The sequence below is a fragment of the Triticum aestivum genome, chromosome 1A (genome assembly GCF_018294505.1).
Source record: "Triticum aestivum cultivar Chinese Spring chromosome 1A, IWGSC CS RefSeq v2.1, whole genome shotgun sequence".
Taxonomy (NCBI): domain Eukaryota; kingdom Viridiplantae; phylum Streptophyta; class Magnoliopsida; order Poales; family Poaceae; genus Triticum; species Triticum aestivum.
The window spans coordinates 102,117,653-102,133,236 of record NC_057794.1 but is presented as its reverse complement, the minus strand read 5'-3'; the positions used below and the strand labels follow the sequence as shown (position 1 = coordinate 102,133,236).

The following is a 15,584-nucleotide window of genomic DNA, read 5'->3' as shown; positions in this document are numbered from 1 at the left end:
ACTCCCCGGCAACGGCGCCAGAAATTCTTCTTGCTACCTCTTGAGCACTGCGTTTGATTTCCCCGAAGAGGAGAGGATGATGCAGCAAAGTAGTGTAAGTATTTCCCTCAGTTTTTTGAGAACCAAGGTATCAATCTAGTAGGAGGCTATGCGCGAGTCCCTCGTACCTACACAAAAACAATAGCTCAACGCAACTAACGCACTTAGGGGTTGTCAATCCCTTCACGGTCACTTTACGAAAGTGAGATCTGATAGAGATGATAAATAATATTTTTGGTATAGAGATGCAAAGTAAAAAGTAAAAGCAAAGTAAAAGCAAAGCAATAATAAAGTAATGGAGATTGATATGATGAGAAAGAGACCCGGGGGCCATAGGTTTCACTAGTGGCTTCTCTCAAGAGCATAAGTATTCTACAGTGGGTGAACAAATTACTGTTGAGCAATTGACAGAATTGAGCATAGTTATGAGAATATCTAGGTATGATCATGTATATAGGCATCACGTCCGAGACAAGTAGACCGACTCCTGCCTGCATCTACTACTATTACTTCACTCATCGACCGCTATCCAACATGCATCTAGAGTATTAAGTTAAAAACAGAGTAACGCCTTAAGAAAGATGACATGATGTAGAGGGATAGTTCCATGCAATATGATAAAAGCCCATCTTGTTATCCTCGATGGCAATGATACAATACGTGCCTTGCTGCCCCTTCTGTCACTGGGAAAGGACACCGCAAGATCAAACCCAAAGCTAAGCACTTCTCCCATGGCAAGAACAACCAATCTAGTAGGCCAAACCAAACTGATAATTCGAAGAGACTTGCAAAGATAACCAATCATACATAAAAGAATTCAGAGAAGATTCAAATATTATTCATAGATAGACTTGATCATAAACCCACAATTCATCGGTCTCAACAAACACACCGCAAAAAGAAGATTACATCGAATAGATCTCCACGAGAGAGGGGGAGAACATTGTATTGAGATCCAAAAAGAGAGAAGAAGCCATCTTGCTACTAACTATGGACCCGTAGGTCTGAAGTAAACTACTCACACTTCATCGGAGAGGCTTGGATAATGATGTAGAAGCCCTCCGTGATCGATGCCCCCTCCGGCGGAGCTCCGGAACAGGCCCCAAGATGGGATCTCGTGGATACAGAAAGTTGCGGCGGTGGAATTAGGTTTTTGGCTCCGTATCTGATCGTTTGGGGGTACGTGGATATATATAGGAGGAAGAAGTACGCCGGTGGAGCTTCGAGGGGCCCACGAGGCAGGGGGTGCGCCCTAGAGGGGCGCCCTCCACCCTCGTGACCGCCTCGTGGCTTTCTTGACGGAGGGTCCAAGTTTCCTGGATCTTATCTGATGAGAAAATCACATTTCCGAAGGTTTCATTCCGTTTGGACTCCATTTAATATTCCTTTTCTTCGAAACCCTAAAACAGGAAAAAAAACAACAATTCTGGGCTGGGCCTCCGGTTAATAGGTTAGTCCCAAAAATAATATAAAAATGGATAATAAAGCCCAATAATGTCCAAAACAGTAGATAATATAGCATGGAGCAATAAAAAATTATAGATACGTTGGAGACGTATCAACTAGCGGTGATGAGGTAGCTTATGTTCAGTTTTTTCTTCGACAAGATGTCAATTACATCTTCATATGCACCCGAATGAATAGTAATTTTTTTTAAAAGAATGAGAAAACAATTTAGTTTTGTGATAAACATTGTTGAATGTGCTACCAACACGTAAAGTTTCATGATGAAAAAACATTCGGTGAGGCATGGAGAAAAACAAAATTGATATTTCAAATGCTTATTTTTTTACCCTTTTGGAGCATTTTTTTGCCCAGATCTCCATGAATATTTTTTCACCACAAAAATAATTATTTGGGTAAAACATTCAACAATGTTGATCACAGAAATATTAGTTTTTTGTTTTTTCTATTTTTCTGATTTTATTACTGCATCCGAATGCACAAACTCCATGCCAATTATACCTAGCCTCTGTATCAACACAACTCAAGAGCCACTCAACACATCAATGATTCACACAACCAACTTATTACTCCCTCCGTCCCGAAAAACATGTCGCGAGGATATTTTTTCAAAAAAAAAACCCTTCAGTTTCTCCCGACCAAATCCGCACTCCTCGTGTCCTCCTCCTCCGACAGAATCCCCAGCTACGCTGCTCCCCGCCGCCGTCGCTTCCCCGCTCCCCCGCTGCAGCTGCCCTGCTCCCCGCCCCGCGGCTCCGCTGCTCCCTCGCCGCAGCTGCCTCCTGCTCCGCCGCTGCATCTGCCGCTCGCCTTCCTCCCCAAGCTCCCCCCTTCCTCATAAAAATCTTAGATTTCCCCAGCTACCGCCGCGCTGATGAGCCCGACAACGACAACAAGCTTAAGCTCGTGGATTTGCATGTGGATTTGCGGCTTCTTCTTCGTTGTTTCTCTAGTGGAAGACCCGCGGCAGCGGTAACACCGCGGCAGCGGCAGCGGCGGCGGTGGTGGCTGTAACACCGCGACAGCGGCAGCGGCTGTCCAGTGGGTCGTGCCTGCTCACTTGGCAGCAGCGGCGGCCGCTACAAATCTTCTCCAGCATCTCCAAGTCCTATAGCCTGGGCAGCAGCGACGGCGGCTACAACCTAGGTATGAACCTCTCTGTCTACTGAATTTACTGAATTTGAGTATTCTCTGTAAACCAGTGCCCGAGATGAAGTACTTACTGAATTTACTGAATTTGAGTATTCTCTGAATTTACTGAGTCACTTCATGTTTACTAAATCACTTCATCTCTGCTAGTCACCAACTTCATCTTTACTGAATTTACTGAATGTGTGTATTCTCTGAACCACTTATTCTCTGTCTATTGAATTTTAGTGAATGTGAGATGTACTCCTGTAAACTGAGATGTGCTTTTGTAAAGTGCGATGTCAACTTGTGAATTATACTCTGTGCAGTTGTTTCTGAGAGCCTAAAACTTGCTTATGCAGTAAATTGCCCAAGTTAGCTGTAATACATTCATCTTACTGCAAACAAGAGTAGCCGTCATGTGTGTCCATTTATTGTTCAAAAATTCAGTACTCCTAGGCCAAGAGAGAGATTATGCTAAAAATTCAGTTAAGTAGGCATGGTACTCTTATTTTGAGTTGGAAAATCAAAATAAGTGAATGGATACTGCTTGAGTTGGAAAATCAGTGTAAATCTACTGTAAAAATTCAGTACTCCTACGCTAAGAGAGAGATTGAAATTGAGTACTCCTAGGCCAAGAGAGAGATTATGTTAAAAATTCAATTAAGAAGGCATGGTACTCTTATTTTGAAGTAAAAATTCAGTTTAAAAGTCAGTTAAAAGTCCAGTTTGTAAACCAAAGGAGTAATAGCTGCATCTTCCAGGATAGTAGTGTGGGCCTCCTAATTGGTTGTAGCTTCAGTAGCTTACTCCAGTACTGTTAATGGAATAATGAAGCTGCTGCTGATTGTTAAGTTGAATATTCTTTGCCACTTATGATTGTTGCTGATGGAGTACTCCAGCACAATGAACTGGAGTAATTTTTTCAGCCACTATCTTTGTTTTCTTTTGGCTCCCATGATGTTGCATTACCTACAATTGAGCATTTCTGTTATAATGCTCTCCACTGGAGTACAACTGAGGAGTAATGTTAGGTTATCTTTCATTTTTTGTTAATTTTCTTGTGATTGAATGTTTCTGACTTCTTAGAATTATCTCTCTTGCAACACACTGTTTAAAGAATGAAATTGACAGTGTAATTTGTGAAGAACCATAACCATAATGCTCAAACCGTCTTTAGAACAAAAAATTCAAATTCAAATTGTACATGATCATTTGTTGCTCCAAGATAGGATAGTTGAGGCACATTGTAAATCCAAATATTTTAAATTAATTCAGATAACTAAAATTAATTCAAATAACTAAAATTAATCCAGATCAATTCAAATAATTCAAATAAATCCAAATAACCCAAATTAATTCAAATAACCCAGATAATTCAATTAATCCAAATAACCCACATAATTCCAATAAATTTCAACAAGGAGTTGATATACAAGGATTAGACAAGGCATACACAAGGAGATGACATAAGGACCTCTTTGTCCCCTCTTGACACAAGATTACACAAGACATACACAAGGAGCACCTGTATCACGACTACCTGACTACATGACATAAGGGCCTCTTTGTCCCCTCTTGACTACATTCTTTTCCTTTCTCTGGCCATTCTTCACTTCCTTCCCTTCCCTTCCCTTTACTCTTCTTTCGTTTCCCTTCTCTAGCTAATTCTTTCCTTTCACTTTCTTTTCCTATTGCAATTTCCATTTCTTCTATAATGGCCCTAGTATCAACAACTACCCGACTGTCGCAATATACACCGCTTATTTCCATTCCAGCATTCTGAACGCGATCCTTGTGCAAGTGGGGCAACTTATATTGATTTCCTCCTTTGTCTTTCATAACTTCAAACATAACTGCTTCTAATGTGATAAAGCTTCTGTGCAACTTGTCGGGATCGTAGTTCTCGAATTCCTCTTCCACACCCTGTACCAGTTCCTGGATGTTTGTAGGTGACCTGCAGCCGGTTAGAGGCTGGAGAGAGTTATGGAAGCAGAGGTCCAAACAATTTAACTCAGGGCTATTTGGGGGCTGTTGTAGCAATCGGATGTCAAGATCAGTTTGTTCCACAGGTTCTCGAAAAGCTACATCATTGGGAAGGACATGAGGCTTTGCGTTATCCTGTTGGATGAATATTGTTGCTCCCTCATCATCGTCAGGCCACTTATCCTGAATTGCCGGGATAACCTTATTGATTAGATAATCTCTGCACACAGGCCTGGTTACTTTCACTGATGTCAACACTTTTGTTCCCTTTGTTCTGTTTTGACTTGTCCGCTTCGCCTCAGTCTCTTCGACGAATGCCCAAATGCCGATCTTCCCATCGAATGTTAGCTCCCCCTCATTGTTATATCGAGGCTTGGCAACAGCTGTTAGGAACATCACCTTCCCAATGCTGTGAGTGTTTGACACGGTGCGCTTCGGTTCAGGTTCTCCTGGAAGTACATAGTAACTATTCTTCACTCTCGTCATGTCAAACCACTTCTCATCGATGTGAACCATATTCGTCATTGGTTTTAACATAGCCCGAGAAGTTGAGATCGAATTGTCATCGACCATGGACATACAAAATTTCAATCTCGCAAGCTTGTTCTCTAGCTTGAGGTGAGGCTTCACGGTGCTTGTGATGCGGTTGAGCTCATTCAACTGGAACCTCTTATGTAGGGTCGATCGGGCCACACCTAGAGACCATGCCAGAGATCGAATTGTTCTTCTTTTATTCAGTGGGATTGTTGAGGTCCTCTCTAGATCTAGCTCCTTTCTCTTTCGGCCGGATCTTCCTGGCTTCTTGCTTGAGACATCTACTTCTTTGCCATCGGCAATTTGCTTTTTAGCCTGTTCCCAGATTCTTTCAACAGATCGTACACTTATGTCCAACAGGTTTGAGACTAGCAGCTTGTCGTCTGGTTGAACAGACCCATCTCTGAGCTCGATTACCAGCAAGGCAAAGTAAACACCATGCCTCTCCTTATCTGACAATTCTCTTCTCTTCTCTTGAAGTATCCAATTCATAACTTCATCCTCTTCCTCTTGAGCTTCATCCTCTTTCCCTTCATCTTCTTGAGGCATCCAATTCATATCTTCATCGTCTTCCTCTTGAGGCATCAAGTTCAAATCCATAACTACATTCTCTGCCACTTGAGGTTCCTCCTCTCGAGGCATCAAATTCAAATTAATACCTTCATCGTCTTCCTCTTGAGGCATCATGTTCAAATCCATACTCCTGCTAGCAATGACAAAAGATGAGTACATCATGGTACCATAACAAGGATATACACACAAAAAATGAGTAGAATGACAGGAGCCTTGCAACCATTACAAAAATGTGAACTACTAACTAAGAAATGTTATGACAGGAGCCTTTGTAACACCATTTCATTTCTTATGAAACTTCCAACTCCTGTCATTTCAGAAAGAATTGGATTTCAACTCCTGTCATACAATTGGATTTTACTGTATGTATCTTAACTGAATTTTGACCATGTCTTGTTCCTTTCTTGCTTGCTTGCTTCTCTTGACTTCCAATGGGAAGTTACTTTATGTATGTGTATATATTGTCAATTTCTGTAACAGGATTTTGTCAGAGAAATGCATTCAGTGTACCTTCATGTCAAACTAATCCAGTTTACTGAATTTTACTCTAGTTAGAGTAGTTTTGCTGAACTTTACTCTACTTACAGTAGTTTTAACTGAAGTTACTCTACTTACAGTAGTTTTAACTGAAGTTACTCTACTTACAATAGTTTTAACTGAAGTTACTCTACTTACAGTAGTTTTAATTGAATTTTACTCTACTTACAATAGTTTCTACAGCCATTCACTTGTTTGTTCCTCTAGTACTGATAGAGGTCCCAGAGCTAGTAGCAGTTCCTCTAGCAAGTGCCATATATAACTACTCTACTTATCATCTCATGATTCTGCTCCTGACCTCTTTTTTACTGCCATGAATGAATTTGTCTTATTTCTGCTACTTTGGAGCAGGTTTTTTCTTCTTTGTCTCTGAACCGTGATGTGCTCTGCTAAAGTGCTAATGCCACTAAATCATCTTGTTCTGCTTGGCTTAACAACTTGCCCATGTTTTTTTCCCTTCATTCACCACCAACTTTACTCTACTTACAGTAGTTCCTCTAGTAACAGTTCTAGAGACAATGTTTGTTTATATCATAATTGCTCTGCATCTACTGATTTTTTCTGTGCCATGTCAAGCATAGATAGGTTCAATTAATTTGCTTGAATTATCAAAATTACTGTCACTACTACTGTATGCTTTGACACTATCGAAATTGATTTAGTGTGAATATGTGCCTTATGTTTCATGCATTACAAATTTGCATTCCGAAAATTTGCAGTCAATAGTCACACACAATTGCTTCCAACACTATCAATCACACAATTTAAAATTTTAATCTATCAGGCACCCATAAATTCTTTTTGGGGTTGTAACAGTGACTGAATTTGAATTTTCAGGATCTTGTAACAGTGACTGGATTTGAATCATTTGATCTACTGCAATTACAGTAACAGAGATTTTTAAATTTGACTGCAAAGCAACACAGTCATTTGATCTACCAGGCACACAATTTTCAGGTAGCAGTACCCTCTTCAGAGATCAAACAGTAGCGCCACGGTCACTTGGATCAACAACAGATGGTCAGCAACAGCAGCACGGGTGATGGAGCATCAGCAGCAGCAACACTGCAAGCAGTTAGCAAGAGCAGAGTAGCAGCACGACGGGCAGGCTCACGGGAGCAAAGTAGCAGGTCCTGCGCCTCACTAGAATCAATTTTCTTGAATTTCTCACTAATACCACTAGAATCAATTTGTTTTCAAAAATTCTGGAATCACTTTGCTTGATTTTCTCACTGGAATCAATTTGTTTCCAAAAATACTGGAATCGTGTACAGGAATCACTTTGCTTGACACTGGAATCAATTTGTTTCTTGACACTGGAATCAAGCAGCGGCGGCGACGACCCTGCCGCACGGGCAGCGTCGGGGCAGACGAGCAGCAGCAGCAGGGGAAGATGAGCAGCAGCAGGGGTAGACGAGCTCCACCGGCGGCAGGGGAGAAGCAACCGCACGGGCGCGCGGGCAGGGGAGAAGGAGCAGTAGGGGCTCGCGCGGGAGATCGAGGAGGAAGCACGCGAGCTCCTGGTCCAGTTTCCCGCGACGCCCGAAGGGGATCATGGCCAGGAGGAACTGCGGCGGCGCACGCGCGGGAGCTCGAGGAGGATCCGCGGGAGCTCAAGGAGGACGCGCTGGAGCTTGAGGCGGGCGCGGGTACGTGGCGACGGCGGCGGAGGACTTCCTGGTGGGCGACGAATCGCGCAGTTGGGCGGTGCCGGCCCCTGTCAACGGCGGAGGAAGGTGGAGGAAGAAGACGGGGATGGAGGGACTTATTTGAGATGGTTTTAAATCTATGAGGGCTTTTTAGCAAAATTACAAATGAACTAAGTCTGCGACATGTTTTTCGGGACGGAGGGAGTACAAAAGAAGAAGAGAAAATCTCCGTCGGGCTCAACATTGAGGAGTCCAAGCGCCTCCCAGCAGAGAGGGCGACCGCCACAGCAAAAGCGGTCCAGCTGGCGAAGGAATAGGCCCATGCCACAATCGACTCACCATCATCAACTCCTCGTTGTCGTCCGAGAGCGGCACGGCAACGATCCTCCTCGGCTGTCGATGCTTGACCGCAAAAGAAAAGGACCGGTGAGGAAATCGGCGCCCATCTTCGTTTAATTAGTCGATCTTGCTAGCATTTTAGTTAATCTATATATCCAAGTGGATGAACTTGCTTTTTGGGGCATGATTGTGCAAAATTTTAATGCCCTGTGTTGTATGATATGATGCTATATTCCTATGTTGCTATGTTGATCTACATAGTGCTTATCACGTTATATGGCTTACATGGACTTGAAGGACGGATATGAGGACCGCCCGCAGATGCTCAACAGCGCAACGGTCCAACAGCCGCCACGCGCCTTGGCATGACTGCTGCGTGCCGTGCTTGGTCGCACCGTGCCAACATGGCGAGCTGGTCTGGTTCCTCCGTGGGTTCGTATTCAGCATGCTGTGAGTTCCACGAGAGGCAGCGGATCAGGATCTCGTCTTCGGCATGCTGTAGGTTCTTCCTTGGGAGGATTGGAGGATTGAGCGGGCGCTGCAACTGCAAAGCCGTTGGACCATGGATCCGACTTGCAATGTACACTCCACAGTGGCACGGTGACTCTCCGGCATGTGCCGATGATGCATCATCCAAATAACAACAGGTCCAACTGAAAATATGCAATGCTACAAAGAGGTCTAATAATCAGAACATTGAACTGACTAGCCTACTTGTAAACCACTGCATAGAGGCATAATAACAAGCAAACCGCACCGCAAAATACCAGAAATGCAACGACATAGTACTACTTAACATACGCTGATTATATAAAGCTTAATAAAGTGCTAATACAAAGGTCCATACATACGTAGGTAGCAAGTGAACAACGATAGCAAGCCACACGGAGCAGGTTGATTTAACATACTGTGCAACTAAGCCGAATCAAGATGCTATATGATCGGCAGAATACTTCAGACATTACCAACACAGGCATCCTCCTGATGCGGCGCAGCCTGCCGCTGGAGGGGGGACAGTCCAGCGAGGCGCACAGGCTGATTATTTTTGAAGCCCAGACCACCCGCGCCCGCCGTTACCACCTGCAGAAGAGTAGGGGGCTGGGCAGTCACTGGGACAGTGCCCAAACTGATTACATCTGAAGCAGAAACCAAGGCTGCCGTTGCCGTTTCCAGCTGAAGAGCCGTGTAAGGCGGCCTGCACCGCACAGTCTCTAGACCAGTGCCCAGGCTGATTGCATTTGCTGCACAGGTGAGCTTTGGATGCAGAAGAGCCGTACGAGGTGGCCTGCCATGGGCAGTCTCTAGCCCAGTGCCCAGGCTGATCGCACTTGCAGCACCGGCGAGCATTGGATGCAGAAGAGCCATATGAACTCGGCGTGAAGCCCCAACCTGTTGCTGGTAGCTGGATATCCATGGCTGCAGGGCAGTTCTGCACCTTGTGCCCAGTGGAGCCACAAGTACTGCAGGCATATCGTGCTGCTGATGGTGCTGCATTAGGCATCCCGCCAGATACCTTAGCTTGCCGTCCGGCATCTGAGTTGGTGAAACCAGCATTCACAGCAGTAGCAACACCATTCGCACCAGGTGCTGAGCCTCGGCCATCCGCCAAAAGGCCATCAAATGCTCCAAGATCAAAGACACGACTCGTATTTGATGTGTGGCCCAATCTTTCAGCCTTCATGATGCTGACCTTCATACACGCCTCGTCACCAAAGGTTTCTTCCTTGACTTTCAGCTTCAACAGAAATTGCTGATAACAGGTCCCATGTATTATTCCTGCGAATCGTGCGTCATCTAGATCCACATTTTTTATCATGAAAAGCTCTTCCGCTGAGAGGCCAATTATTTCCTGGCCAGCTTCTTGGAATGCAGTAGCATTGGTAGTCCCGGTGTAATCCTGGATCTTACACTGAAACAAGTAGCGATGCTCACAATTTTGAGAGCTCTGCTGGCATTTGGGACAATGCCACATCCCATCACCATTATTTGTTACCTTTCTGTTGCAGCGCTTACCATTAACCTCCCTTGTGCAAGCTGGATAAGAAAATTTATCGGTGTTGATGTGTGAAATTGTAGCTTCAACAGTGACCCAATCTGGCTGATCTGATCGCCCCAAGTTCTCGTCCTTGATCTGTGCAACTGTTTTTCGGGAATACATCTTGCCCATGCTTGAGATTTCCTGAGATAAAGAAGTGCAAACCGCTAATTTCCCTTCAGTTATGTACCACTGCATCAGCTTTTCTGCATCAGGCAAGTCTGGATTTATTTTTATCAAGCTTGAGCTGATTGTGGCCACAGATTTGCCGTTGAATTCACAGATGCGGCCACCTTTCAAGGCAAGTATAGGATTAGAACCAGAAATGCACATCGAGTGCAGCAGCTGACCTTCAGCATTACAGACATTTCCCCATAAGGTTATTTCCACACTGCAACCAGACATGTCCTTCAGTTGAAGGGTTTTCTTCTGGGTTTCTGTGCCATCCTTCCGCGTTATCATAACAGAAGGGCTAACTGATGTAACAATCCCAAGCAAGTCAACCATAGCTCCATTGTCCATATTTACTATTTCACTGATCGGTTGGAAATTGTATTGCTGCCAAGGGATGCCGCTGTCGTCACTGCAACAATTTTCTATAGATGTTGAACTATCCAAAATCAGTTCATACGCATTGTTTAAAGGGTTAAACAACTTGTGTGCTGGTTTCAACAATCCTCCAGATATGAAGTACACATTTCCAACAACAAGTTGGTCAGAGAATTGAGCAACCATCGAACCAAAGCATGTTGCACGAATTTCTCCACCCTGTGCATCAAGGAGATCAAAGGATAAGGCTCTCCCGTGCAAGTTATCAGTTTTTGCAGTGACCCTACCCTTGATTGTCCATCTACCTTGGTATGGGTTCAAGGCAGCAATAGGGGTGACATAAGGAGTGCCATTGTTAGCGACAGATCCTCTATTCACATATACTGGAGGTGGCTGCTGACACGAAAGCTCTGCAGGGCATGGGCCAAAGCCCTGACCACTGGGACGAACTGCAGGCATTTTCCCTTGATGAGAGTTCAGTGAAAGCTGCTGCATCTTGGCTTTTATTGTGTTTTGCTTTATCACTGAACTATTAAGTCCACTGAGCGGCAGATTGTTCACAGCATTTTCTGCCCTTGCGGCAATAGAAGAGCGCAAGAGGCCTTGAGCAGGAGAAAATGCCATGTCAGTAACACCTTGCTCAGCCCTTGACCCATGGATGCCTAGACTACCAGATCTGATATTTGGTTGAGCAGCATTGACCTGATAACTTGAAGGACTCCCGATCAGTGTGCACTCAGTTTGCACCACTTCAAGTTGGATAACAATGATGACCCTGAAACGAAAACCCAATATACGTCAGAAATATTATAGAATTGTCAATGGACAAGACATATATAAGTAGCTCTATCAGAGGAGAAGTTTCAAGGAATGGACTCCATTTACTGTTATGGGCTAAAAGTAACAATGTAACATACATCCTAGCAAGAAACCAATAGGATTAGAAGATACTAAAGAGCAAGTTATTGCAATAGGAAAGATATATGTTTAATACTCCCACCGTTCACAAATATAAGATGTTCTAACTTCTTTTCTGATTCGGATGTATATAGGCTTATTTTAGTCTTTATGTTCACTCATTTCAGTCTGTATGTAGTCCATATTGAAATATCCAATACATCTTATATTTATGAACGGAGGGCGTAGCAAAAAGAAAGATAATTTGGGAAAGTAGAGATTGCCGATAAGGGACCCTTATACTCTGCTAAAATAAAATGAAAATAAATAGAGAAGTTTCCTAAGCCCAAGCCTCTCTTCCACAACAGGAAGAGCCCTGTCACCAGATTGTGGAGGCTGAGTGACATATCCCCGAGCTTCAAACGATTATCCTACCCAAAGTATCTTGTTGTGGATCAAGGTTAACATTTGGTATCAGATGGTTAGCAGCAGGGTTTACAATGCTCAGTTAGTGAGCGCCATGACGTGGCTGGCTTCATGACTTCCCCGCCAAGGGCTCTTCAAAGGCCATGAAGACTTGGAAGTCTGGAAACATTTCTAGTGTATTAGGGAATTTGAACAGGATTTGGTAAGAGTTTTGTCAACCGCTTTGGGTGTCACTTTGGGAATGCCACTTTCTCCTGAGTGTGGCACAGTGGCACTTGATCCTGGCATGACCGACCAGTGTGGGCCTGGGCAGGCTCTTGTAAAAGAATGATCCATTCAGGTTCAGGCTCCTGAGGATGGACATCATTCAATCATCAGCAATAGACACAGACTTCACTCCCCTCAACAAGGTGGATTCTAGAAATGGAACCCCAGATGCCAGCTGTCTAGCAAAAAGGGTTGTAATGTTATGGCCTAAAAATATGGCACATCCAACGCAATTGGTATGTAACACACGTCCTAGTCAGGAACCAGCAGTATCAAAGAAGATACTAAAGAAGTAAAGATAGTCAAAGCAATAGGAAAAGACCAGTAAAAAAAGCAATAGGAAAAGATATATGTTAATTTAAAAGAAAGGAGAGATAAGAGTTTGTTAGGAAAGTAGAGACATTATTTTTGGTGGTCAAGTCAAGTCTTCTCTCCCTACAGAAGGGACCCCATGTACTCCACCAAAATCAAGCGATGAAATAAACGAAACTTGTCTAAGCCTCAAAACTTCTCTTCCACGCCAAGGAGGAGCCTTGTCACAGGAGTGTTGTTATGCATGTCTATATACATCATATTAATCTCGACAAATCAAAACAACATGTAATATTAGACGTGTCACAATAACTAGACAAAGAAACTATACAAATCCACTTGGTAACAACTAATAGACACTGGTAACAATCAAAAGGCAAGTTCCCACGTGAATGGGGAGAAAGAAATGAATCTGGAGGTTAGTTTGATAACACAACTGTTGAAGTGGTGGAGAGCATTATATTAAACAGCTATAGTGGTGGATACATAAGGTTTAAGAAGTCTATAGTCCATATTGTGGGATACATATTGTTTAAGAAGTCTATAGTCTATATAATTCAAATCAGATTGTGTATAAGGATGCAATAATTAGAATCAGATTGGCATGGTCCCCAATAGGCACTTTCTTTATAGTCAATAGTCAATACACGAGTAATATTGTAACAGCATATACATACTAGTATTCACATTGTCACATGAGCGGATGAGCCATTCTCGAACCAAAAGGCCGGTGTCACATGAGCCATTCTCAAACCAAAAGGCAGGCGTGTCATGGTATATTGGAAAAAAGTTCTCCAAAATGGTATAAAGCTAAACAAGCACGAAGGGTGGCGCAGACATTAAACCACACAAACAGAAGGTAAAACGTTCAGGCAGAAGCCTGAGATCAGGAAAACGGAAGTCCTATCTAGCCAATAAACTTGTGCTGTCAGGTGGCCTTGCATGCAGCAAAAATATATATCTGATAATGGAAGGTTTGTGTGCTCTAATGTACATCAAAATAATTGATTTGAACTCTAAATATAAATCTTTGTTTCCATACAAATAGACAAGGCTAGATCTCACGGCACAGCACAAATGCACAAGTCGGTCTTTTAGTTTTGGTAGTACCGGATAGCTATTTCCTTCCAGATTGGCAGGCAAGGTTATGATAACTGATTTAAGTTGTACCAAATGAACCAGCTAGACTGGACACCTACCCATCATCGCCGTATATTGACCACATAACTCCGTTGCAACTTGCTACTAAAATGTAAAAAGTTCAGTCATGTACACATCACAGCAAAACCAGCACTCGCAAATGCGCATTATTAGCATGTAATGCGAGGAATGAACTACAAGCCCACCGAAAGCGTGCATGCACCAGCCACAAAAGGAGAGCCATAGATCTCGCGGCATACTGCTCGCGCAATCACCGCACGAGGGAAATTAGTACAGGAAAACCGTGCAGAACCCTAGCATTTCCCCCCATTTAGCAGTTAGCACACATATAAAGCACATCAAAACCCTAATCCATCTCGTGGGACAACCAATGCAGATCGCGGGGGGATTGGGCGGGAGAGCGACTGGCCGTCACCTTCGGCCGCAGACGGAGTTGCAGACGTAGTCGAGGACGCGTATGACGGTGCCGTCGCGGAGGCGGCCGGTCCTGACGAGGCTGTCAAGGGAGGGGACGAGGATCCCCTCCTGGGAGTGCACGCCGTCGGAGAGCAGGAAGCGGTACCGATCCGTGCCGCCCGCCGAGGCGGGGGCGCCCACCACCTGCAGCACCGGGCGCAGGCCTCGCGCCAGCCGCGACATCGCCGCCACCGCGCCGTGGGTCAGGTCCACCTCCATAGCGCCTCCCCCCATGTCGCCGCGGCGGTGGAGCGGAGCCCGAGAGAGAGTGGCCCTGGCTTCTGGAAGAAGGTTCAGGGAGAGGAGAGCGTTCACGGGTGCGAATGTGAGGGAGCGAGGCTGTGGAGGGGTTTGGAACTGCGGAGGGGAGGATGGGGACGGGCTTGGGGCAGTTATTGGTTGGGAGGGGGCGGTGGCGTACGAGGGAAGCCGCGGTTGTGTCACGAATTCCGAGGCGGGTCGTGCCGCGGGTGGGAGCAGACGCGTGTGTAGCGCTTTGCGAGTGAACTGTGGCGTGTCTGATCCCATGGGATGCCGTCTGGTTGCTCACAAGCAGGGCCGGGCGCAAAATCCGAGGCCCCATGCGAAACTAAAAAATAAGGTCTTATTTCACAAAAAAGAACTAACAAGCAATTATAATGTATATATATATATATATGATAAAAAATTATAATGTATATAATGTAATGTCTTGCATAACAATTGGACATATAAAAAGGTTATACCTATCCAACTCCAGTTTGTTAATTATTTGAACATCCTTATTTTGTAGTATTCTTTAAAATGAAATCTTCAATCATACCCTCGTAATCAATCTTCTCCAACACTTCACTCTTAAGTGCCATGCTATCGTAGCCAAATCATCGAGTCTTTGATGTGTCATAGTAATGCGCATATAGGACTTCAATAGCTTCAATTTAGAAAAACTTCTTTCTGCCGATGCAACTGTCACAGGAATGGTCAACAGAACTCTATATGCAAAACAATCATGCTGCTTTAAAAAATTCAGAATTTCAGTAGGTTCGATATTTTCTTTTGGCATGAAATTTTTGAAGAAACTTCAACTCAACAAATAGATCATTGGCATCAATATCAGATTGTTTATCCTTCATAAGGGTTGTCTCAAGATTAACACAAGAAGATTTCAAACTATCTTTATCCAATGAACACAATGTTTTAGAGGTAAATAAGAAACCAAATATTTTTTGGTAACCTAATATTCGGTCCTGTGA

The 15,584-nt window shown here is 44.0% G+C and overlaps 1 protein-coding gene across 1 annotated transcript; it reads right to left on the bottom strand.

Moving 5' to 3' along the window:
* Nucleotides 1–9,038: 9,038 nt before the first annotated feature.
* Nucleotides 9,039–14,734, bottom strand: LOC123038775 (replication protein A 70 kDa DNA-binding subunit C). Its single transcript, XM_044462250.1, has 2 exons — nt 14,312–14,734; nt 9,039–11,608 (listed from the first exon to the last, which is right to left on the bottom strand). The coding sequence occupies exons 1-2, from the start codon at nt 14,584–14,586 to the stop codon at nt 9,289–9,291; spliced, it is 2,595 nt and encodes an 864-aa protein (XP_044318185.1). The 5' UTR covers nt 14,587–14,734; the 3' UTR covers nt 9,039–9,288.
* Nucleotides 14,735–15,584: the final 850 nt, after the last annotated feature.